Source organism: Gadus morhua, chromosome 3, assembly GCF_902167405.1.
Source record: "Gadus morhua chromosome 3, gadMor3.0, whole genome shotgun sequence".
NCBI classification, from domain to species: Eukaryota; Metazoa; Chordata; class Actinopteri; order Gadiformes; family Gadidae; genus Gadus; species Gadus morhua.
In genome coordinates, this window is record NC_044050.1 from 11,625,793 (window position 1) to 11,650,870 (window position 25,078).

General features: G+C 45.0%; 1 protein-coding gene across 1 annotated transcript; it reads right to left on the reverse strand.

The window, feature by feature from the left end:
• Positions 1-589: 589 nt before the first annotated feature.
• Positions 590-23,855, reverse strand: LOC115541034 (probable G-protein coupled receptor 83). Its single transcript, XM_030352745.1, has 4 exons — positions 23,233-23,855; positions 17,656-17,781; positions 5,112-5,245; positions 590-4,647 (listed from the first exon to the last, which is right to left on the reverse strand). The coding sequence occupies exons 1-4, from the start codon at positions 23,677-23,679 to the stop codon at positions 3,927-3,929; spliced, it is 1,428 nt and encodes a 475-aa protein (XP_030208605.1). The 5' UTR covers positions 23,680-23,855; the 3' UTR covers positions 590-3,926.
• Between the last annotated feature and the right edge of the window lie 1,223 nt (positions 23,856-25,078).

Sequence of the window (25,078 nt, forward strand, 5' to 3'; positions counted from 1 at the left end):
AATGAATAGCACAGGGCTGGGACAACAGGTGGAACAGGGGCATTCAGACATAACAAAAAGTGAGATTCTTATGCACCTCTTTCTGTTCCTATAGAAAGCAGGCTGCGTTTCTCTCATCTGTGTCTCATCATAGCATACGTGACAGGCCTCCTTAACCTGCTGATATTATATTCATCTTGCTGATATGTTGTATGTAGGCTTTCCATTCAAATCATGCCTGTACATTTTGTATTTTATATTGCACTCATACATTACATGTGATACGTTTTCCGCGTACTAATTAATAACACGTTTCCAAGAACTCTGCACTGTTTAAGGTGGTGGATAACGGACTCCCCAATGTGCCCTGTGCTTTCATCACTGTACTCTGAATTGAGCAGTGACATAAAATGACTTCTGAATCATCACAGGCCCTCGCTGTCTCTCACGATACCCCTCGGTTTCGGCCGCCCATCAGGGATCGGAACGTAGCTTGAATCTGAGTCTAGTCAAGGACTAGTTCCCTCTCTACGGCTTCTCCGCTGAAACCCTGCCTTACTCTACACACCTTGCCAGTTTATTGTAGTTCTGTCAGGAATCCCTCATGTCATCGATTTAACCATTTATTTCATGAAACGGACATACAATTCAGTGTGGCGGTATGGTTCCACTCTTTTCTGGTGCTCCCTGCTGTATCATTTAAAACATGACCTACAGATGACAGATACAGATCACCAACAGCATAATAACATTTTATAACAGGGAGCACGATACAATCCCACATGGGGTACATCAGATATCTCAGCCCCATCGTACAGGTTACATACAATACAGAGCTGAATCAAAGCATTTGGAGCCTGGGGTGGTGGTAGGCGAAACTCTGCTCAGCACATTTAACTTCCCAGAGAGTTTGAGGAAGGTCTTAAATTGACCGCCTATCAGTGTACATGTGTTTGATTGGACAGCGTTAGCTGTCAGCTGATTGGGGCACATGACTAGAGTGTCCCGCCAGGACGTACAGAATATGTTAATATAAACCGGAAATCATCTTTTGTTTGGTCCATAAGTTCTGAAGGTAGACCAAAGTGAACACTGTTGAAATGTTAAATGAATACCCCTGGGATAAAAGGGTTATCGGGGGCATTCAGTCAATAACAAAATTTGATTTTGCCCTTTCCGGTTGACTGGATAACAGCAATTATTTTTCCACTTTTTTCAATAGTCCAAATTGCGCTTCTAACGACCGATACTGAGACAGAGCGAGGAGAGAGAGACAGAGCGAGAGAGAGCAAGAGTGAGAGCGAGAGAGAGACACAGACTTGCTTTCTGACCGAACGCCAGAGAGAGAGTGAAGAGAAGAAACTAATGTTAATGGAGCCTGATGTTCCCTGGGTAACTAGTCCGCTATGTATATATTAAATATACAGAAAACAGTGTGTGTGTGTGTGTGTGTGTGTGTGTGTGTGTGTGTGTGTAAGTAAGCAGCAAAAGCCTTAAAAGGACATTCAAGGCTGTGGTATTTTCCTGCTGCCCTCTCCTTTGAGATGTGAACCAAAGATGTCCCTGAGTTTCAGACTCCCTGAAACAGCTTAAATGGAATAACAGACAAAATTAAAGAAAGACAGGCTCACTCTATTAAATTAGCTCAATTGATAATTTTCTGTTTAGACATCTCTATTAATAACAAATGAGTCATGAATACCAAATTAACTCCACAAGTAAATATGCTGTAAAACAAAAATAAACAATGTTTTTCACTGGCTGTGAGGTGAATATCAAATTGCAATGGACACACTTGGCACCTTAGTGCTTCACATGGCCCTTCAGGGATATCTTAAGACCAAAGTCTACGTTGGTCAACAGCATTCAAGGCACCCTGAATGTTTTGCCGGATCAGTTTAGATGTGCAAAGGCATTGTAACCTTTGCACATTAATGTATATTAAGGTTGCTAGGTGACCAATGATATGCCGTCCTGCCCAAGCCTAATGATCAACCGTGGGGGTTACACACAGAAACGGGGAGTTCTTTCATGCTGGTTTATATTGTGTTTGATGCTGAATGGCGCTATTATACGAGTGTTGACATTATTCCTGCAAATGGAAAAAATTGGTTGCATAAGTATCGCTTCCATCTCTTGTTATACAGAGAGCAGGTATACTTTATGCGATTAACTCAGAGGCCCTAAATAAAAAAATACCCCAAAAATTGTAGCTTATTTTACAAGAAAGGTTAGGAAATAATATATGTCAAGGAACAATTAAACAGTGTCTAGGTACATTCGGCCAGCACACATTTCTTTAGTTTTCTCCCATTGAGAATGTTTTAATGCAGAACTGTACACTCTTTTGATCCGGAGTCTCAGTCTCCAGCTGTTACAATAGCCCAGTCTATTCCCTGCTGTTTGTGCTCACATGGCTCACATCAAAAGTTATCAGTACAACTTTTCTGTGGCTCAAAGCCTTTCCAATTAAAACAGGATATCACGGCAGAACTAAACATATAGGTGTGTTTGCGTGTGTTGATGACATTATTGATCAGATCTAATAGCTGGAATGGCCTACTGAGACAGTGATGTAGTCTATGGTTCTCACTGTTTGAAGGTGTCGCCTTCAAAGGAGACCTTCAAAGGTGTCAAGCTCACAGACGAATGAGAGCACCGATCGCATAACGAACTATTGACCAGAAATTAGTTGTCAAGGTGAGAAGTCCTTTCCTCTCTGTCTTTAATGACGCGTTTCCACCGGGCTGTGCGGTTAGGCCCAGTACGATAAGGTCTGGTAGTGTAGGTGCGGTTAGGCCCAGTATGATAAGGTCTGGTAGTGTAGGTGCGGTTGGGCCCAGTACGATAAGGTCTGGTAGTGTAGGTGCGGTTAGGCCCAGTACGATAAGGTCTGGTAGTGTAGGTGCGGTTGGGCCCAGTACGATAAGGTCTGGTAGTGTAGGTGCGGTTAGGCCCAGTACGATAAGGTCTGGTAGTGTAGGTGCGGTTGGGCCCAGTACGATAAGGTCTGGTAGTGTAGGTGCGGTTGGGCCCAGTACGATAAGGTCTGGTAGTGTAGGTGCGGTTGGGCCCAGTACGATAAGGTCTGGTTGTGTAGGTGCGGTTGGGCCCAGTACGATAAGGTCTGGTAGTGTAGGTGCGGTTAGGCGCAGCTCAGTCATGGCTTGCTTTTCCATCGCAGACAGTACCCTTATGGTAGGGCAGAGTTTAAGCCGGATGGCGATAGCCGCGGCAGCTAAGTAAGCATCGTGAACTCATAGCAGCCCGACACAGTGCAGCCTGCTAATTGATCCAATTAAAAAATGAAGAACGTGACAATATAAACAAAGAGCAACAATGTAGGATGTCCAAGAAGGACGGCAAACCTTTGCGGGTCATTTTCTTCATAAACTAAGCACCTCGCGGATACTGTGTTTGTTTGTTTTTATTCCCATGTCGCCCGGAAGTGACGATTCTGTCGACCCATCAACGGACGGCGTGTATTTCAAACTTGTTGGCACCCTTTCAGATGTCTTGCTAACCAAACCGAGGAGCACTGAGAGATAAGTACGGCTAAGTCCGGACCCCGCCCACTTTTGGCGATGGAAATGCTAACCGTTCCGCACCTATTCATACCGAAGCGAACCACAACCACGGGTGGAAACGCACCATAAGTGCCTTCTCTGGGTTGAATGAGGACATTCCAAAAACCATTACGTCCAGTACAACCACCATATCAAGGACTTTGTCCTTTCTCCCATTCTGTACAACCACAACCACACGCATACCACATCCACGAGCTGACATGTGTCTCGCTCAGCCAGGGAATCAAACCCCTGACACATTCCCTTCAGAACGGGCGTCCAAACGCTCTCACACGTCCAGCGAGCCGGAGCGTCCCCCCCCACAGAGGTCGCAGTCGTGGGGGTTTCTACGGTCTCAGCCACACTCCGCGACCCCTTCCTTCAGCTCAGAGCCACAATGGGCTCCACCGACAAGATGTCGGTTTTCCCAGAAATCCCCTGCCGGAAAAGCACTCGCGAGTCCTTTGGGTTGTGGCAGGGGCACACGGAGGAGGAGCCGTGGCTCGGCTGGGAGGAGGCGTGGCTTGGCCGCGAGGAGCCCAGGCTGGGCCTGGAGGAGGCGTCGTTGCCGTCGGGCCACGCCGCCCTCTGACAGGGCACGCACACGCCGGCCGAGCGGTCCGCCGGCGGCACCCCCACCCGCTGCGCCTGCCACAGCCGCCGGAAGACGGAGGCCAGCAGCCGCAGCTCCTGCCGGAAGGTGGGGTTGAGGCAGCAGTAGATGAATGGGTTGTAGCAGGTGGAGCTCATAGCCAGCCAGTGGAAGCAGAAGTACAGGGCGTTGGAAGAGTGGATGGCCTGGCTGGAGAGCAGCACCACGTAGCAGTTGAGGGGGAACCAGCAGACGGCGAACACCCCCACCACTAGCAGCAGCATGGCCAACGTCCGCCGCCGCTTGCGCCGCCGGTTGGCGTTCTGCGTGATGGTGGTGTCGCCAATGGCGTTGCGCCGCCACAGGTGGCGGCCCACCGTGGTGTAGGCGGCCGTGATGATGAGGAGCGGCAACAGGTACAGAAGGATGAAGGTGAGCAGGGCGATGTACTGCCAGTAGACGTCCGAGGGCTCCGGGAAGTCGGGGACGCACAGGCTGCGCTCCTGCCCCCTGGTGGTGGAGGAGGAGCAGAACCAAGTACAACAAGGGTTGTTATTAGGGTATTATAACAACAATTTAGGATTGTATTCTAGTAGAATAACTATTCTATCATTGAAGGCTGAGCTGTCCGGGCTTCGCCTTATGGACATGTACAGTGTGTGCAGACTGCATATCTTACAATAAACAAAGACAGAGACAGACAGAGTAGGAAATACAGACTTAACTACATTTCATAATTTCAATCAATTGTATGATCTTCCTTACTTTATCACTGGCTCACTTAATTCACAATTTTAATTTTTAATTTGCATCATATCATTAGTCATAGTCATTAGTTTAACTTTTACCTTTTGCTAGTAGGTATGTATATATTAGATAATGATTATTTCCAAACATTTGTGTGTGTGTGTGTGTGTGTGTGTGTGCGTCTGTGTGTGTGTGTGTGTGTGTGTGCGTGTGTGTGCCCACCCCACCTGTAAGCAAAGCTCAGTAGTTTCTGGTAGATGGCGTGCGGCAGGGAGAAGCAGCTGGCCATCATCCAGATGACTGCTACCCACACGCCTCCCCTCAGCGACGACATGCGCGTACGCAGAGGATGAATTATCACCTGAATACAGTTTCAGATAAACAGGGTGACCACACATGGCTAAAACCACACACACACACACACACATTTGCATACGCCCACACAGACACACACACACACACACACACACACACACACACACACACACACACACACACACACACACACACACACACACACACACACACACACACACACACACACACCGTACATAGTGGCCTTCCCTAGAATTTAATTTGAGAGGAACACTTGTGTATACTAATTTGCTTTATATAATGTGTTTAGAGCGCTGAAGGATTAGGGGTAAAGTATTGCTTCCCATCGCCTGCCGTTGGTCCTCAATGCATTCTGTGGCACGGAAAAGAGAATCCACTCTTGAGGCGACTTATCCTGGAGGGCTTCAGAACGCATCACAATTCAAGACATGATCTTAAGACTCAGCACTGTAAAACCCATCAACCACAACAAACAGCAAGCAAATAGAGGCAAATTCCCAAAGAGAGCTTCTATCATAGGTATGAGCAGTGGTAAAGGTCTACGTGGTACATTGGTATACAACACACATATGAAAGCTCCTAGATTTCTGTGCATCCACTTAAAAATGTGCAAGGATAAGTAATAGTATAGTTTTTTGACAGAACTTTCCATTTAGCAATTTTCCCCCCAAATACTTCAGAGAAAGGCTCGGTGAGAGAGGTTATTTGACCTCAAGTTCTCTTCCAGAGAGGGACAGCCTGATAATTTAAGCCTACTTTAACAAGATATTTGGCTGTCAGGGGTATCACAGTGATCAACTGTGATAATTGCCAGCCTGCATTCATCCAGACACATCCCCCATATGAGCCAACTAGACAACGCTGTTTATATATAGGAAATGTGCTTGATTATGTTGTGAGGATGGGGGCAGGAAAGGGGACCTTGAGATGTTTTATTTTACTTCAACAATCATGCTTAATAATAATCGTTAATCAATGCTTTACCAGAGCTTGCTCCTCAGTTAATTTTTTTCAGTTTAACATAAGAAATTAACTGAGGAGCAAGCTCTGGTAAAGTCCACACTATTCTCAATTACACAAGAAGATGTTAGATCAGTATTTAAGAGATATAAGGTCAATAAAGAGATGGTTAAAGTGCTGTTCAGAACAGCTCTGTGGGGTGTTCACTGAAATGTTTGAGATGTCCTTGGAACAGAGAAGGGTCCCAAAGGCATGGAATGAGTCCATTGTTATTCCAGTGGCAAAGGGCAACATTACACAGGGTTTAAATTACTTCAGACCAACTGGTCATGAAGTCATTTAAAAAGATTGTGAAATGTCTTTTGTTGTTAAGGGTGCATGGGTGAGGCCCTGGACCCATGGCAATTTGCATACAGGGCTAGAAGAGGGGTGGAGGATGCCCAGATTACACTACTACATCTCCTGTACAGTCATCTAGATGGTCCATGGCACACACGCCAGGCTTTTGTTTTTAGATTTTTCTTCTGCTTTTAATACTATCCAGCCACATGTTTTAGTCAGAAAAACTACTATCAGAATTTAATCTTGAGAGTAATCTTGTGAGCTGGATTATGGATTTCATTACTAACAGAACACCACAAGTAAAGGTAAATGGTTGTCTCTCGGAAAGGCGTCTCTTCCACTGGCTCTCCTCAGGGTTGTGTCCCCTCTACTGTATATCCTCTACACTAATGACTGTAGAAGTCAGCAAATGAATAGACACATCCTGAAATTTGCTGATGACACAATTATTCTTGGTTTACTGCATAGACATGAATCTCAGCATGGGCCAGTGGTTGATGAGTTTGTCAGTTGGTGTGACAAGTCTTTTCTTCAGCTTAACATCTTAAAACAAAAAATATGGCCATTTATTTTAGAAGAAACCAATCTTGTTCTCCTCCACCTACTTACATAAATGGAAACTGCATAGAGATGGTTGACCAGTTGAAATATCTGAGAACATTGATGGACAATAAACTCAAATTTGACGTCAATACTGATACTATTTGCAAGAAGGGGCAACAACGATTGTACTTCCTTCGGAAGCTTAACTCTTTCAATGTCGATAAGGTTATATTGTCTTTATAAATCTTTTATTGAATCTGTTCTCACTTTTTCTTTTATTGCCTGGTATGGGGGCATCAGCCTTAGGGACAAAAACAACCAGCCATATTGTGAAGGTGGCTGGGAAGTTGATTGGCTGTCCACAAGTATCCTTGCTGAACATTTATGAGAAGCAGGTTAGAAATGTCTATATTGGACTGTAAAAATCACCCCCTTCATTGTTCATTTGAGGCCCTTCCCTCAGGCCGGAGACTAAGAGTCCCTCTTTCTAAATCCAATAGGACAAAGAACTGTTTGCTCAATTTACACAATTCTTTGCACATACCTGTAAATGTATTTGAATCTGATGACTAGATAAGTATGACCGTTTATTAACTGTCTATCTCTTTGTCGATGTGTATATGTACCTGACTTCAAGTTTCCCTTTTGGGACAATAAAGTCAAACTGAACTGAACTAACAAATATACATTCTTACCAAAAATGTATAATCAATGTTTAAAAATAATCCATGTTTACCAATAATGAATGATCCATTCTGAGTAATGAACCGTAGAGATGTTCATATAATCTGATGTTCATATATAGACTAATGTACCCGGCCCTTGCCAATAGACTTGATGCAGAGAAGTGGGAGAGCAGACCTAAAATAGCCTGCTGGAAATCCCATTCAGGGCTCTCTTGGCTTGGGTTTGAGGAGAGCCCAGGGGTCTCATTTATAACCGTTGCGTACGCACAAAACGGGGCTGAAATTGGCGTACGTGACTTTCCACGCCAAGGTTGTGATCTATAAAAAACCAACTTGACGGGAAAATGCGCAGCCCTAAGCAAACTCTGACCCATGCGTACGCATGGTTTGGAGGAAAAGGAGAATTGGCGACACAGATGGTGTGGTGGTGAACTGAAGTCTGACCGAAGAATTGTAGAGTGAGAAGAACGAATATGTTTTATCATCGCCCTTCATAAATTTAATTTCAACCCGTATCATGCGTTAAATCCTAATCAGAATAATTTAAATCAACTGCGTTATTTCTCAGTTATAACTCCAGAAACATCTCCTTAGAATAGAAATAAAAAAATAATCTCTATATTTAATCCCGTCACTCCATACTGTCCACTGACGGCGCGACTGCATGGAATAAAGCATCTGTCCAACATGTGTCATTAACATAATATTTTTATGTGACACTGTAAACACATAATCAAATGTCAATTAAATCCCAAGTGTGGAAAACCAAGCCACACTCCTCATCACAATCGTTGTCCGTTACTCTTGAAGCTTTTCATGTCAAATCAGGCATTAAAAAGGGGTTATGTTCAAGAACATTTTACGTGGGTGATTACAAACTGATTATCCAAGGTGTTCTCGGTCAGTCTTATTACCGTAACCCTATAAATGCAGAGGTGAGCGCTGTGGTAATGCTGCACCATAGGCACTTCTGGCGGACCATGCAAATGGCAGGATTCGGAGGGAGAGGGTATTTAGGGACCATAACAATTTATTGGTAGGCTACATAAAAATATGTAACTCTATGTCTTTTTTAATTCTGGGACTGTGCGCTCCGTGCTACTGACAGAGTTCACTGCTGCAGCAACATGTTGCCACTCACTGACCGCCGAACAAAACTACCTTTTGGGCCTCCATCTCACTTCAACCTCGGTGAAATTTCGCTTTCTTGCTTTTCTCAGTACTTCTACCATTGTTTCCGACAAGACATAATACTTGCATCTGAGTCTGTTTTATATGCAGATCGAATTCATGAGGTCATTTGCATTGACCATTTATGGTTAAAAAGGGGCGTGTAGAGGGCGGAACGTGAAGCTGATTCAGCTGCGCACAATTGTAGTCAGTATGTGATTTATAAAGCAAAGATTGCGTACAGGTGTGCGTACGCAGTGTTTTATAAATCTGAATATTTTTTGGCGCACGCAAAACTTGGCTTCTGGGCGTACGCACATTTTTAGTAACGATCCCACGCACAGTTTTATAAATGAGACCCCAGACGTTTTGGCTGTATACGTAGAAATCAAACGGCCCTTTACGCTACTCTGAAGGACAACGAGAAAGGGCCTGGGGTCTCATTTATAAAACTGTGCGTGGGATCGTTACTAAAAGTGTACGTACGCACAAAAAAATATTCAGACTTATAAAACCCTGCGTACGCACACTGTACGCAATCTTTGCTTTATAAATCACAGAGTGCCTACAAATGTGCTTAGCTGAATCAGCTTCACGTTCCGCCCTGTAGACGCCCCTTTTTAACCATAAATGGTCAATGCAAATGACCTCATGAATGCGATTGGTAAATAAAACAGACTCAGATGCAAGTATTATGTCTTGCCGGAAACAATGGCAGAAGGACTGAGAAAAGCAAAAAAGCGAAATTTGACGGAGGTTGAAGTGGAGACACTTGTGGGTAGGGTGACCAGGCGTCCGGCTTTAGGCCGGACAGTCTGGATTTTCAATGCCCTGTCCGGCGTCCGGCGCAGCATCAAGCCGGACGCGTATTTGTCCTCCTTTTTGAGGCATAGGCTTGAAGAGCGGAGTTTTTTCATCTTTGCTGGGCTGCAGCACAATATCCAATCATAGACTGTAAAAAATGCATCCAACGCAGTAACATATCTGGTCTAAAAAATGACGGCTAAGAGTGGTGTCAGGTGACCTGCTTATCATTGGTTAAAAAAGTAAACAAGGGTCCATGTGCTGCTACGTCATATGACATTGACAGAAAGTAAGCATCATGCCAAAACGCAAGACCTTGGCTGAATCCGAATACTCATACTTGACTGCTATATATTATGCATTTTGTAGTACGCCACAAATATAGCGCGTCCGAATGCTCAGTATGCATTGTGTAGCACGGAAAACGTTTCCGAATGCGTACTACCGCCACAGTAAACAACGGAGTTCACTACGCTATCCCACAATGCAACCGGAGTCTGGTAACGAACGAAGAAGAGATGGCTGACCCGACACCACCAAAAAGAAGTTGTAGAAAGCGGCGAAAAAAAGTCATTAAAAAAAGTAAAGTAAGTAATTAAGTAAAAAGAGACATTTTTAATTTAATAGCAACGATGACAAGACAGCAAACAGGTAACTTATCAAGGTAATTTTGCCGGCATCTGAGGGGAGATACGTCATCTCCAAACATCCGGTGGAGTTTCATCAGTGTTCGGAAGCGTTCGGAGGTGTTCTACGCATAGCTGTAGACCGTACTACACAGTCAAGTGTGGTACGGTCAAGTAGTAGACACTGAACAGAAATAGTATATACTAAGTATTCAGATTCGTTTAATTCTGAATGGACAAAAGAGCATGAATTTATATCGAAAAGTTTTAAAAAGCCATATAGTGCAGCATTAACACGGCGCTAACCTCTGTATTTATAGGGTTACGGTAATAAGACTGACCGAGAACACCTTGGATAATCAGTTTGTAATCACCCACGTCAAATGTTCTTGAACGTAACCCCTTTTTAATGCCTGATTTGTCATGAAAAGCATCAAGAGTAACGGGCAACGATTGTGATGAGGAGTGTGGCTTGGTTTTCCACACTTGGGATTTAATTGACATTTGATTATGTGTTTACAGTGTCACATAAAAATATTCCATGCAGTCGCGCCGTCAGTGGACAGTATGGAGTGACGGGATTAATTATAGAGAATTTTTTTTATTTCTTTTCTAAGGAGATGTTTCTGGAGTTATAACTGAGAAATAACCCAGTTTACTTAAATAATTCTGATTACATAGATTTAACGCATGATACGTGTTGAAATTAAATTTATGAAGGGCGATGATCAAACATAATCGTTCTTCTCACCATACAATTCTTCTGTCTGACTTCAGTTCACCACCACACCATCTGTGTTGCCAACTCTCCTTTTCCTCCAAACCATGCGTGGTACGCATGGGTCAGAGTTTGCTTCGGGCTGCGCACATTCTCCCGTCAAGTTGTTTTTTTTATAGATCACAACCTTGGCATGGAAAGTACGCCAATTTCAGCCCAGTTTTGTGCGTACGAAACGGTTATAAATGAGATCCCTGGTGTTTGATCACCACTGAAGCACAGAGTCAATGAACAAAGCTCCCAGTTAAGACAGATGACCCCCTTTTGGTTTGACCTATTGCTTCCTTGTATCGCATCTTAATAATTTAGACTCCAATGAACCATTTGGTGTGTGTTTCTTTGCATCCTTTGATGTGGCTGCTTATACAATCTGACTAAAGCTCATAAGCAATCCTTTCACGATGCTCAGTGAATTATACACCTGTGCACCTCACCTTGATGATGCTCCATTCCTTCAAATGCTTTGCTCTCAATGAGTGTCCGACTACATGGTGCAGTTACGTTTTAGAGTGGTGTGTGTGTTATGGCGACACATTAGTGCCATAATTCACTAATGTGATAAAAGATGCATTCGAGCGTATTATATTATTCCACACGCGTAGATATTAACTGCGCGCGCCGAATGATCTCTGCGCGCGCAAAACAGCCTCTCGCGCGCGGAAATTACCTCAGCGCGCGCAAAACCTCTTGCGAAAGATGTTTTTACGCTCTCGCTCAAATTTAATTTTGGCACTATGGGGGAGGGAACCAAGGCAGGGCGGGCTTTCCTATGATTGGCCGTTTCTGTAGCGCGATATTTGATTGACAGTCCTCAGCCCTCCTCTCATTCAATTCTGAATTGTACAGTAAATGGCTGAAACGATAGTTACGTATTGTAACTCCAGATTCTATGAGTATAGGCGCAGCCTTTTAAGTGTCGGCCTCATTGTCCTTTAAATAGCTGAAGAAAAGCTGTTTATTGGGAGCAGAATGTCCGCCGGAGCCCGACTATATCTGCGAAATGCGGACGTCGTTGAGGCACGCCGCACGCAGACGTAATTGAGGCCCACGCTGTTGGTGGTCGGGGATTACAATTTTTTCAGTGCAACGGCTCACGCCTAGGGATAACCCAATAGCGATAGCCTTAAAAGGCTGCGCCTATACTCATAGAATCTAGAGTTACAATAAGTAACTATTGTTTCAGCCATTTACTGTACTATTCAGAATTGAATGAGAGGAGGGCTGAGGAGGGCTGTCAATCAAATATCGCGCTTCAGAAACGGCCAATCATAGGAAAGCCCGCCCAGCCTTGGTTCCCTCCCCCATAGTGCCAAAATTAAATTCGAGCGAGAGCGTAAAAACATCTTTCGCGTATGGCAAGCCATCCCCGCCAGAAAACGGCATCATTTAGACGCGTATCACCTTCATTACGCCGTAAAAAACGCCGTAAAATGTAGAAAAACGCCGTATTTTACGCCGTCGTGCGCAAAAAAGCGCCGCTTTTTACGCCGCAATTAAGCCTTTCAAGAGCGCGCGTAAAAAGCGCCGTTTTTAACATCAAACCGCGCGTAAAATACGGCGCTTTTGTGCACATCACAACGCCGTAACATACGGCATTTCTTTAGTACGCTAATAATCTCCGCCCTTCTTTTCTCTCAGCCAATGCATTTGAAGTGTTTGCGCCCAATCGCTGAACAAGAGAAGCAGACCAAATCAGTTCAGCCAGCACAGATCTGCTCTGAGGAGTTCTCCTCTCATTTGTTGTTAGTTGTAGCGTCATATAGATATATATTAGTAAATCCAGTTACAACAGTGTGGTCACCGTGGCCGTGGCCCAATCGATAGAGACGCTTGCTCTGTAGGCAAGAGGTTGTTTTAAAAAAAAAAAAAAAAAAAAAAAAAATACATTCGCGTCCTCGGCAGCCAGTCAGTTTCGTTCTCAGTGGGTGCTGGTCTCCGCCAGGGCTGCGCCTTGTCACCAATCCTGTTTGTGATATACATGGACAGGACATCGAGGCGTAGTCGTGGTGGGGAGGGGTTGCAGTTCGGTGGTCTGAGGATCTCGTCACTGCTTTTTGCAGAAGATGTGGTCCTCATTGGATCATCATCGGCCTGTGACCTTCAGCACTCACTGGATCGGCTGGCGGCCGAGTGTGAAGCGGCTGGGATGAGGATCAGCACCGCTAAATCTGAGGCCATGACTCTTAGCAGGAAACCGGTGGATTGCTTACTCCGGGTAGGAAATGAGTCCTTAGCCCAAGTGAAGGAGTTCAAGTACCTCGGGGTCTTGTTCGCGAGTGAGGGTACTATGGAGCGTGAGATTGGCTGGAGAATCGGAGCAGCGGGGGCGGTACTTCGTTTTACCGCACTGTTGTTACGAAAAGAGAGCTGAGCCGCAAGGCAAAGCTCTCGATCTACCGGTCGATCTTCGTTCCTATCCTCACCTATGGTCATCATGAGGGTTGGGTGATGACCGAAAGGACGAGATCGCGGGTACAAGCGGCCGGAACTCGGAGGAACTCGGATTAGAGCCGCTGCTCCTTTACTTGGAAAGGAGTCAGCTGAGGTGGTTCGGGTATCTGGTAAGGATGCCCACTGGGCGCCTTCCTTGGGAGGTGTTTCAGGCACGTCCAGTGGGAAGGGGGGGACCTCGGGGAAGACCCAGGACTAGGTGGAGAGATTATATCTCAACACTGTCCTGGGAACGCCTCGGGATCCCCCCGTCAGAGCTGGTCAATGTGGCCCGGGAAAGGGAAGTCTGGAGCCCCCTGCTTGAGCTGCTCCCCCCGCGACCCGACCCCGGATAAGCGGACGCAGATGAGATGAGATGAGATGAGATGAGATGATCAAAAATACATATAAAGACGTTTCAAACGTTCCATCGAGTCTCTCTCATTCTACAATGGCCAGCTTTATTGTTTCCCGTGGGAGCCGGCGCCCAGTCTGCGAGTGGACGATCTGAAACTAAATCGGATACTAGAATTCTTCTTTGAAGGTTGTGCTCCACACAGAACCTCCTCACCGTCATAACGGAGCACTTCGGGGCACTAGATTGCTTTAGAGCGGTATACTGATCGCGTCGTGTGTCTTTCCAGTGTCAAATAGCCTAGTTCACGAATAAAATCACCATGAGGTTCAAGTGCGGCCATAACTAAGGCTAAATATAATTAGACAGTCTATTGCAGGTTAAGGTGGTTGGCTCTTTTTTCTTCGCTGCGTTCTGCCTTCTGGTGTAGCCTATAACTATGCATGTATCTATTTTTGTTTTTCTGTTTCGGGTTTAAAAAACCAACACACAAAACACAGAAGCACAAATGCCGTTTATTTGTTTATTCCTTTTGCCCTTTTTCAGTTTCAAAACCAAATCAGAAAAAACTAAAAACAATCCTGTTGATTGTTTTTTCTGATTTTGTTTTAAATCGGAATATTCAAAGAACGAACCATACACGGATTCTCCTACCTCCTATATTCTATCACTTTACTGACACACACAATGTGTGGCAGTAAAGTGACAAGATCATTCCATAGACAAAAATCTTTCCATAAAACTAATTTAATTTTGGATAGTCATTGCACAGCTGTAACCGAGTATTCTCATTATAGCCTAGTTATATCCTAGTTTTGCATATTTATACATTGCATCCTATTTTCATATTTCATGTGGCATCTGTATTTTTATGTAGGCTACAGCATCTGTATTTTAATTGTAGCTTATATCTTCTTTTTACATTTTACCTTTTGCTGAGGTGGGCGCTGTATTAGCCTACTGTATAGGCTGTCTGTATTTGTGTAAGAGTTACTTGTATTGTGTAACCTGCTGGATTATGAAAGTTAGTTTTGGGTAAATAAAGTGTCTGTCTGTCTGTCTGTCTGTCTGTCTGTCTGTCTGTCTGTCTGGGGGAAAATGCCGTGAAAAATGTACGCACGGTGCGTTCAGGATTAGGACTGATATTATGTCGGTATAGGCCTAATCAATCGGGTTTTAATATTTGAAGCATTCATATCAGTCTATTCTTTTCGTAGGCTACTCTGCTGTTGGCCTTGATGGAGATATTTTTTTGCTTCCATGCACAAATAGTTGAATCCAACAACATTCCTGCGTCTCCAGAGCCCATTTAAGCACCGTGTCAGACTCAGTAGACTGTTTACAAGCCTCTGAACGTTGTTAGAGCATGGCTCCCCAGTTCATCAGTGTCTCTCTCTATGGCTCCCTCTCACTCCTTTCCACTGTGTATTTATATCGATTGAACAAGAGAGGATGTTACGATAACTCCGCGAAAATAAAGGCTCCATGGCTGTAATAATTTAAATATAATTAACTTATAAAGCGTGTAACAAGACACTTAGATGATCTGGCTGGCTGACTAAAAAAGCACTGAATTTGGAACTTATAACACAGGAGGTCTGGCTTGCGGACTAAAAAGCATTGCGATCATAAAAGCTTGACCATCTGACAAAAGCACAAATCGGACAATAAATGGATTCGATCCGACAACCTCTTCCCTACATAGCAAGCGTCTCTATCGATTGGCCCACGGTTATCACAACGTTGAAACTGCATTTACTAATATATATATCTATATGAATATGACGCTACAACTAACGCCAAATGAGAGGAGATCTGTGTTGAACTGATTTGGTCTGCTTGTTTTGTTCAGCGATTGGGCGCAAACACTTCAAATGCATTGGCTGAGAGAAAAGAAGGGCGGAGATTATTAGCATACTAGAGAAACGCCGTATTTTACGGCGTTTTGATGTGCACAAAAGCGGCGTATTTTACGCGCGGTTTGTTGTTCAAAACGGCGCTTTTTACGTGCGCTCTTGAAAGGCTCATTTGCGGCGTAAAAAGCGGCGCTTTTTTGCGCATGACGGCGTATTTTACGGCGTTTTTCTAAATTTTACGGCGTTTTTTACGGCGTAATGAAGTTCATACGCGTCTAAATTATGCCGTTTTCTGGCGGGGATGGCTTGCCATATTCGCGAGAGGTTTTGCGCGCGCTGAGGTAATTTGCACGCGCGAGAGGCTGTTTTGCGCGCGCTGAGGTAATTTGCGCTCGCGAGAGGCTGTTTTGCGTGCGCAGAGATCATTTGCGCGCTCGCAGTTAATATCTACGCGTGTGGAATAATATAATACGCCCGAATGCATCTTTTATCACATTAGTGAATTATGGCACTGATGTGTTGCCATAGTGTGTGTGTGTGTGTGTGTGTGTGTGTGTGTGTGTGTGTGTGTGTGTGTGTGTGTGTGTGTGTGTGTGTGTGTGTGTGTGTGTGTGTGTCAGGGCCGTGCAGCGACCCTTTGAGGGGCAGGGGCTCAAATTCAAAAAAGGGCACATGCAAAAACCACTACTGTCAGAGACACTGAGACAGAGTAGACATGAAACGGATTTGTCGTGTCCAGTGGCGGCTGGTGATCAAAAATTTTGGTTTGGCACAGTAATAGACTGGGGGTCTGTTACTGTGGGGGGTCTGTACCGGGATGACGTGCCCGGTACAAATTTGGCACCCGGTACAAATATGGTGTGACAGCGCCATAGTTACTACAGAGTAGCCTATACAGATTCAATATAACAATGTATGCTTTCCCTTTGCAATTTCAAAAGGTTTCCCAGATAGGTTAGCTGTATAGACAGCTGGTAGGCTATAGAAAATAAACCGAGTGGTAGCCACTTTCACAGTCAGTTAAAACGATGCTTGTTGAAAAGCTTTTGCTGGCAAACATAGGCCTATACTTCAAAATGACGCTACAAAACGAGATAACTGTTACAGTTTATTTAGCATTATCAACTTAATGGTTTTGGAAACAACTGTCTGTGTCTGACTCTGTAGTGATCTTACCCTGCATTGTACCGTCTCTTAAAACAACAAGCGCATCGCGCAGGCAGGCAAAGGTGAAAAGTCACGTTGATAGCCTATGACGTCACCCAGCGGCAGCTGCGCACTGAGCGCCGGTAAACGAGGCTACAAAGTACAAACCTTACTTCTCGATTATTACTTTTAGACATTTTTATTCTCGAATAATTTTTTCACATGTTAATGTTTAACTGTACATGTGTAATTTTACAAAGCATTGAAAATCTAAATGACCACTCAAAAGGGCACTTTGGTCCTTCAGAGGGAAAAGGGCAGGGGCTCGGGCACCCATAGCCCCCCCCTCTGCACGTGCCTGTGAGCTGTTGAGAGAAGCTTACTTCAACAAGATAATTGGTTGCCCTTTAATCAGACTTGAAGGCTATATTCCGCTAGTGACTGCCACAGAAAAATACTGTTATTGTGTATCGTGTCTTTGTGCGTCTGTGTGGGTTAGTATCTGTGTGTGTGTGTGTGTGTGTGTGTGTGTGTGTGTGTGTGTGTGTGTGTGTGTGTGTGTGTGTGTGTGTGTGTGTGTGTGTGTGTGTGTGTGCATCTGTGTGTGTGTGTGTGTGTGTGTGCATCTGTGTGTGTGTGTGTGTGTGTGTGTGTTTGTGTGTGTGCGTGTGTATGTGTAGATGTGTGTGTGTCTGTGTGTGCGTGTGCTTGTGCGAGTGTGTTGAGAGTGCCCTGTTACCTGGCGTCGGTCCAGAGCAATTGCGGTGAGTGTGAGCGTGGACACGTGCAGCGAGCAGTACTGGACGAAGCGACTGATGTGGCACATCACCCTGCCGAACATCCAGTTACTGTTGACGAAGCGCACCTGTAAACACACACACACACACACACACACACACACACACACACACACACACACACACACACACACACACACACACACACACACACACACACACACACACACACAAGCACACAGACACACACAAACACACACACACAATACACATATGCATGTATACACACACACACACACACACACCGCACACATGTACACATAAACAACAACATGTTTTTACAGAAACATTTGTACACGAATATTCACGTCACAGTTATAACACACAGACAGACACCGGTTGGTACACACAGGGACGTCCTTAGGGGGGGGGTAAATTAGGATGATTCCAGGGGCGCACCACTTACGGGGGCGCCCCAGAGGACACTGGTGGTATTATTAAAACTATACACAAAAAATATATAGATTTTTTTTTTCGGATTAAATCACCAAATTAAGGTGGTTTGTTTCGTTGTTTTGTTGTGGTTTGTTTCTCCATTATTACAAAATCATTAGAATGTCTTCACCCTATTATCACAGCAGCGCCTCAGAGACGAGCTCATTGCACTGAGTAAGATCAAGACATACCCTAAAGCTTTCTACTCTTTTGCAAAAAAGTTCAAAACTCCAGTCTCGTCGGTTGGACCTCTACTGGATAGCGATAACCAGCTCCAGTCCGACCCTGTCAGGATGGGCAGCATCCTACAAGAGCAATACGCCAGGGCATTCAGCAACCCTGACAAAGCTAACCTTGCTGAGGTACGTGTATCGAAGCTTGTTGCACAGTCACAGTCAATGACAGATCTTGTTTTCGACGAGCAAGACGTCCTGGGTGCAATCAAAGCAATGGACCGATACTCGGCTGTTGGTCCGGATAAGTTCCCTGCCATCATCCTCAAGGAATGTGGACAAGTCCTTGCGCCAGTGGTCAAACAGCTCTGGAGAGCATCTCCGGACTCCGGCGACATAGCCGCTAAGTTCAAGAGCCAGAGTGTAGTCCCACTATTCAAGAAGGGAAAAAGATCGATTGCTGCCAATTACCGACCAGTCTCTCTGACTTCTCATCTTATCAAGATGTTCGAGCGAGTCTTCCGAGCTAAACTGGTCGACTACATCGAGGCCCAAGATATCATCAACGACGACCAGCATGGCTTCCGGGCTGGAAGAAGCTGCTTGACTCAATTGCCCCACCACGTGGAAGACATATTGAATGATCTGAATGCCGACGAGAACGCGGACATCCTATATCTGGATTTCAGCAAAGCCTTCGACAAGGTCGATCATGCTATCTTGCTGAAGAAACTCAACCTTTATGGAATCCAGGGAAAAGTGCATCGTTGGCTCTCAAACTTTCTCAGCGGTAGAACTCAGCATGCGGTGATTGATGGTGTGAGATCTAACGTCATCAGAGTTCTGAGTGGTGTCCCGCAGGGCACAGTGCTGGGCCCACTCCTCTTTATCTTGTATATAAACGATCTGTTCTCTGTCGTTAAGCACAGCAAAATAAAGGTATTCGCTGATGACTCAAAGCTCCACAAGAGCATCGGCTCCCCTAAAGACTGCAAGCTGCTCCAGGAGGATCTCCACGCAGTTGTTTGTTGGGCAACTAACAACAACATGGAGCTAAATGAGTCCAAGTTCCAGCTCCTACAGCACGGGAAGAATCAAGATCTACAGGAGCCGTACAAGCTATCAACAGGACTGGTAATCTCCTCAGACGATGTCGTCAAAGATCTCGGAGTGTTCATTGACAAAGATCTCTGGCAACACATCACCAAAAAAACAGCCGAAGCTGCACGAAAAGCCGGCTGGGTTCTGAGGACGTTCTCAATCAGGGACAAAAGCACGATGCTACTGCTCTTCAAGACCTATGTTCGCTCCATCGTAGAGTACTGCTGTGCTCTCTGGTCACCCCATCTGCAGTGCGACGTTATCATGATTGAGTCGATCCAGCGCTCTTTCACTGCAAAGATAGCGGGTTGCTCGAATCTCAGCTACTGGGACCGCCTCAAGCATCTTAACCTCTACTCGCTACAACGCCGCCGTGAAAGATACATGGTCATCCTTGTCTGGAAAATCTACCACGGTGCCATCCCCAACAGCGTCAACCTGGTGTTCCAACACTCGGAGAGGCGAGGAGTAACCTGTGTACGGCCGCTTGGAAGCTCCAAGTATAGCAGCATCGACACAATGAGATTCCACTCGTTCTCATCAACTCCCTCTGCTCTGTACAACGCTGTACCCAAAAATGTCAAGTCAATCCCAACCCTGATCCAGTTCAAGGCAGAACTTGACCGCTTCCTTCAAACCATCCCTGACACTCCCCCTACTCCTGGATACACTGGGGCCAACAGAAATTCTCTGGTGGAGTGGGCTAGCAGCAAAAGTCAACTATAGCTGCTCCCAACGGGAAAATGGCGGTGGAGACACTTGATGTCTTGGCCTAGGTGTTCTAACCTGAAACAAACCCTAGGTATCCTAGGTAGGTAGGTACCCCTCTCATTTGTCATTATTTGGTACAGTCCAAGTCTTACGCTACTGCAGAGCAAAGTAGCAGCCAGGCAGATCGTTGTGAAGCAAGTGTAGACTGCTAGTGTCTTAAACTAGCAGTCTAAAGTCAGTTTGTGTGTATCCCGGACCCGGTCGGTAAAATTAAGAAAGCAGGTTGTCAGGGGAGGAAAGAAAGGAAAGAGAGAGAGGAAAGAGCTCAAAGCGGTCGAAAGTTCGTCACTCAGTTTTTTACCAAGAAAGGTATATCCCTCGCTCTACACTTTCCCAACAACCTGATAACAAGCCTAGCAGCTAGCGCTACTGTAGCTAAAATAATTACAGCCTGTACTGGATGAAAAAACTGAAAAGATCGTTTGCATTGCCATTCTCATGATATCCAATCTACAAAAAGCCTACATTATTTTTACAAGTCGAGCGGACTATTTAGTATCTCCCGTATGCAGGCGTTGCCAGGCAACGTTGCTATCGCGTCTTCATAGGGTCAATGTCTTTCCTAGGGGTAAATTAACACATTTTATTCTACTTCATTTAAGAATGCTCGATTCTGATTGGCTGGGAGGGGTGCATTAATCCGGCATATTGCCCGCTGACTTGTCGGCTCTACTTGCTGCTGACTGAGCACAGTAGATCAATACGCCGCTTGTATCGTTTTCTATCACATACATTTCAAACATGAGGTCCGTTGTAAAAATAAACCAAGGAGTGCATGTTTGATCGATCGTCATTAAAGCTGACTTGATACGAATGTAACAACTACGTTGTTAAACTAGTGATCAGTTGCAACCTTGTGTGGTTGCTATAGAAACGCGTTACCTACAGTTGAGCTAACGTTATTCACCGTAGTTCTAAAGGGAACTACTTTTCGAGGGAGATGAACTTAAACAGAGCATACATTTAATAAGCATGCAATACGAATAAGAAAAAGGCTAATTATTAAAGTATATTAATTGTTTTATTATGTTGGCCGGCGCGAAGTAGAATAAACGGAATAATCACCTCAAGGCAGGGCAATAAACAGTTTGATATGCCCGGCTCGCGGAAGGTTACCGCCCTCGACTTCGTCTTGGGCGGTAAGCCGTCCACGAGCCGGGCATATCAAACTGTTTATTGCCCGGCCTCTCGGTGATTATTCCTTACTTAACCTACACCCTCCAGCCAATCAGAATCGAGTATTCACCCAGACCATGGTATAAATGGAGATAATGCAATGATTAACATTCCATACTGCTTGCCAGCATGATAATAACATTTATGTAAACAGATTTTGAATATTTCGATTGGCTGCATTACAATATTAGCAGACATTAAACCAAGGGTACTTACATTTTAGCTGACTTTTTAGTTTTAAGTCAGCTAAAATTACAAGTAGTATACCCTTAGATTAATAGCTACTATTTATGGTAGGCTAATGCAGCAAATCAAAACATACAAATACATATTTAGTCATGCCCAGCTCAATCCAATCAAATAGACTGTTGACAACATTGTTTAATATGCTCAGATAATTACGAGACATATTCTGAATTATATGATGCATCTTAGAGTCAGGGCCCTCTTCAAGCCATGATGAACCCACAGAAGAAACCAGTGAGGTTGAAATAGAAGAAAGGGAGAAGGAGGACAGTCTTAGTAGAAGCAGCACTGTCACAGTTTATTAGCTTATTTCTGTCTATAGTAACTACAAGCCAGGTAAATGTGTAACTAAATACTAACTAACTATCTAGTGTACAAAGTAGCCTAGGTAAGTAGGTAGGTTCATCATGTTGTTATTCAGTTGTTATTCATTTTCTTCTGATGATAATGGCTACCCAATTTCGACCCAGTATTACCCAATATTTACTGATTATAAAATGTGAATGAATATATAACGTTAAAAATGTAGGCTATGTAAGGAATAATCACCGAGAGGCCGGGCAATAAACAGTTTGATATGCCCGGCTCGTGGACGGCTTACCGCCCGAGACGAAGTCGAGGGCGGTAACCTTCCGCGAGCCGGGCATATCAAACTGTTTATTGCCCTGCCTTGAGGTGATTATTCCGTTTATTCTACTTCGCGCCGGCCAACATAATAAAACAATTCATATACTTTAATAATTAGCCTTTTTCTTATTCGCATTGCATGCTTATTAAATGTATGCTCTGTTTAAGTTCATCTCCCTCGAAAAGTAGTTCCCTTTAGAACTACGGTGAATAACGTTAGCTCAACTGTAGGTAACGCGTTTCTATAGCAACCACACAAGGTTGCAACTGATCACTAGTTTAACAACGTAGTTGTTACATTCGTATCAGGTCAGCTTTAATGACGATCGATCAAACATGCACTCCTTGGTTTATTTTTACAACGGACCTCATGTTTGAAATGTATGTGATAGAAAACGATACAAGCGGCGTATTGATCTACTGTGCTCAGTCAGCAGCAAGTAGAGCCGACAAGTCAGCGGGCAATATGCCGGATTAATGCACCCCTCCCAGCCAATCAGAATCGAGCATTCTTAAATGAAGTAGAATAAATGTAATAAATATATATTTGGTGGGGGGTTTGATTCCCAAAAATTCTGGGAATCAGCAGATCCCCTCTCGACTCTTATTCATTGGTCACGAACCACTTAAGCCTCTCTGACCTACAGCGATCATTATAGTAGCCTAACTCTTATTTTTCTACGGCCGTGGGAATTCCGAATAGTGGAACTTTGTGTGTGCGAGTGTCTTCCAGTCTGCACGACACGTGTGTGTGTGTGTGTGTGTGTGTGTGTGTGTGTGTGTGTGTGTGTGTGTGTGTGTGTGTGTGTGTGTTCGTGTGTGTTCGTGTGTGTGTTCGTGTCTGTGTCTGTGTCTGTGTCTGTGTGTGTGTGTGTGTGTGTGTGTGTGTGTGTGTGTGTGTGTGTGTGTGTGTGTGTGTGTTCGTGTCTGTGTCTGTGTCTGTGCGTGCGTGCGTTTGCGCGCGCGCGCGCGCCTGCTTGCGGATCTCACCAGAGTGAACGGCGTGTTGAGGACCGTGATGAGGATGTCCGCCACCGCGAGATTCACGATGAACAGGCTCGTCGCGGAGTGCATCCTCTTGGACTTGATGACCACGTGGCAAACCATGGTGTTCCCGAACAGGGAGATCACGATGATCAGCGAGTAGGCGGAAACCAGCAGCGCTTTGGTGCTGCGGTTCTGAGACTCTCCCCCGTAGCGCTTTTTGTCGGCCAAAGAGCGCCAGTCGGCGAGCGTCCCTTCGTCAAAATCCAGGAGGTAAAACCCCGCGGATCCGTTAGAATCGTCCGAACCGTTCGAGCCTCTAGACAGCCCCTTCCCGGAGAGCAGGTCCTCGAAAAGACAGGAGCCGTTGACCCCGCTGGCCAGAATCCGGGCCATGCAACCCGCAGAAACTGTGAAAAATAACAAAGTTATTCCAACTTGTGTAGCAGTCATATTTCCAAGTATTTCTATGTTTGATTGACTTTAGGATAACCAGAGATCAGTTCGCGTGTGTTGGAGGATGATCAGGTCAAAGCGACGTTCTTCGGCATGACTGAAGTTAGTGAGAGCAAAGAAAGTGAAGCTAGATCGTCAGGTGGGAGCTTTTAAATCCGCTGTGCCTCTCTCTCTCTCTCTCTCTCTCTCTCTCTCTCTCTCTCTCTCTCTCTCTCTCTCTCTCTCTCTCTCTCTCTCTCTCTCTCCCCCCTCCCTCCCTCGCTCTCCCTCCCTCCCTCCCTCGCTCTCTCTCTATCGTGTGTGTGTGTGTGTGTGTGTGTGTGTGTGTGTGTGTGTGTGTGTGTGTGTGTGTGTGTGCATGCATGTGTGTTTCTGTGTGTGCAAGATAGGCCTTGACGAAATGTTACATTACCAAAAGAAAATTGTTGTATAATTCGATGCTTTGTTTGATTTATTCCACAATATAAATAACTAAAAAATAAGAGGAAAATAAAAATGTGTGTGATTAATGACTCATTTCAAATCGTTGATTTACTTGAAAATACGATTTATAATTTTTCCCTTTCGCTGTAGCACGTTAGAGAGAGACAGAGACAGAGACATATACAGAGACAGAGACAGAGACAGAGACAGAGATGTGCGTGTGTGATAAAAAATTATTTAATTGGCCAGTCCCAACACAAGGGAGGGGAGAGAGAGAGAGAGAGAGAGAGAGAGAGAGAGAGAGAGAGAGAGAGAGAGAGAGAGAGAGAGAGAGAGAGAGAGAGAGAGAGAGAGAGAGAGAGAGAGAGAGAGAGAGAGAGAGAGAGAGAGAGATGTGTGCGTGTGTGATAAAAAATTATCGGCCAGCGACAGTCACAACAACTAATAACCCGGCCAGTAACAACTGATTACCCAATCCTCCGCGCTGTCCCTTAGTCTGCTGCTCTCCATGGTGCTGAACGGCGCCCCGCGGTGTGGTTGCACTCAACGGCAGCGCGCTACACCTCATCACCTCATCAGATTTGACGAATTGAACATTCGCCTTGGCTTGCACACTTACGTAGGTTTGAATTGTTTACATTACCCGCAATGTGCGGTTACGTGTGATTTCCACAAGCACATTAGCGGTGTCTGATTGATATGCGACAGGCTGGCGAGAAGTATCCCTATAATCTCGTCAAGTGTTTTTACACTACAAATTATGCCCGTCTTATTTAAAACTTTTTCCTGGAGTGGTCCGCACGTAAACACTGAACGATTTCTTAATGGCGGGTCTTACTAAAAGTCGGAAACATTCGGATACATCGGGACACATTTCGGAGACATTCCCGGACACATTTCGGAGATCAGTCAGACACATCGGCAGGCCCGGTTCCAGAACAGAATGCCTTGGGGTGCATCTGAGATTACAGGG

What these genes read in the sequence shown, in the direction of transcription:
- LOC115541034 (XM_030352745.1), bottom strand. Translation starts at nt 23,679, where the DNA reads ATGACTGCTACACAAGTTGGAATAACTTTGTTATTTTTCACAGTTTCT. An exon ending in TTGCTCTGGACCGACGCCAG is followed by an intron (nt 5,246 to 17,655) that starts GTAACAGGGCAC and finishes AACTGTATTCAG; the next exon opens with GTGATAATTCATCCTCTGCG. An exon ending in CTACTGAGCTTTGCTTACAG is followed by an intron (nt 4,648 to 5,111) that starts GTGGGGTGGGCA and finishes CTCCACCACCAG; the next exon opens with GGGGCAGGAGCGCAGCCTGT.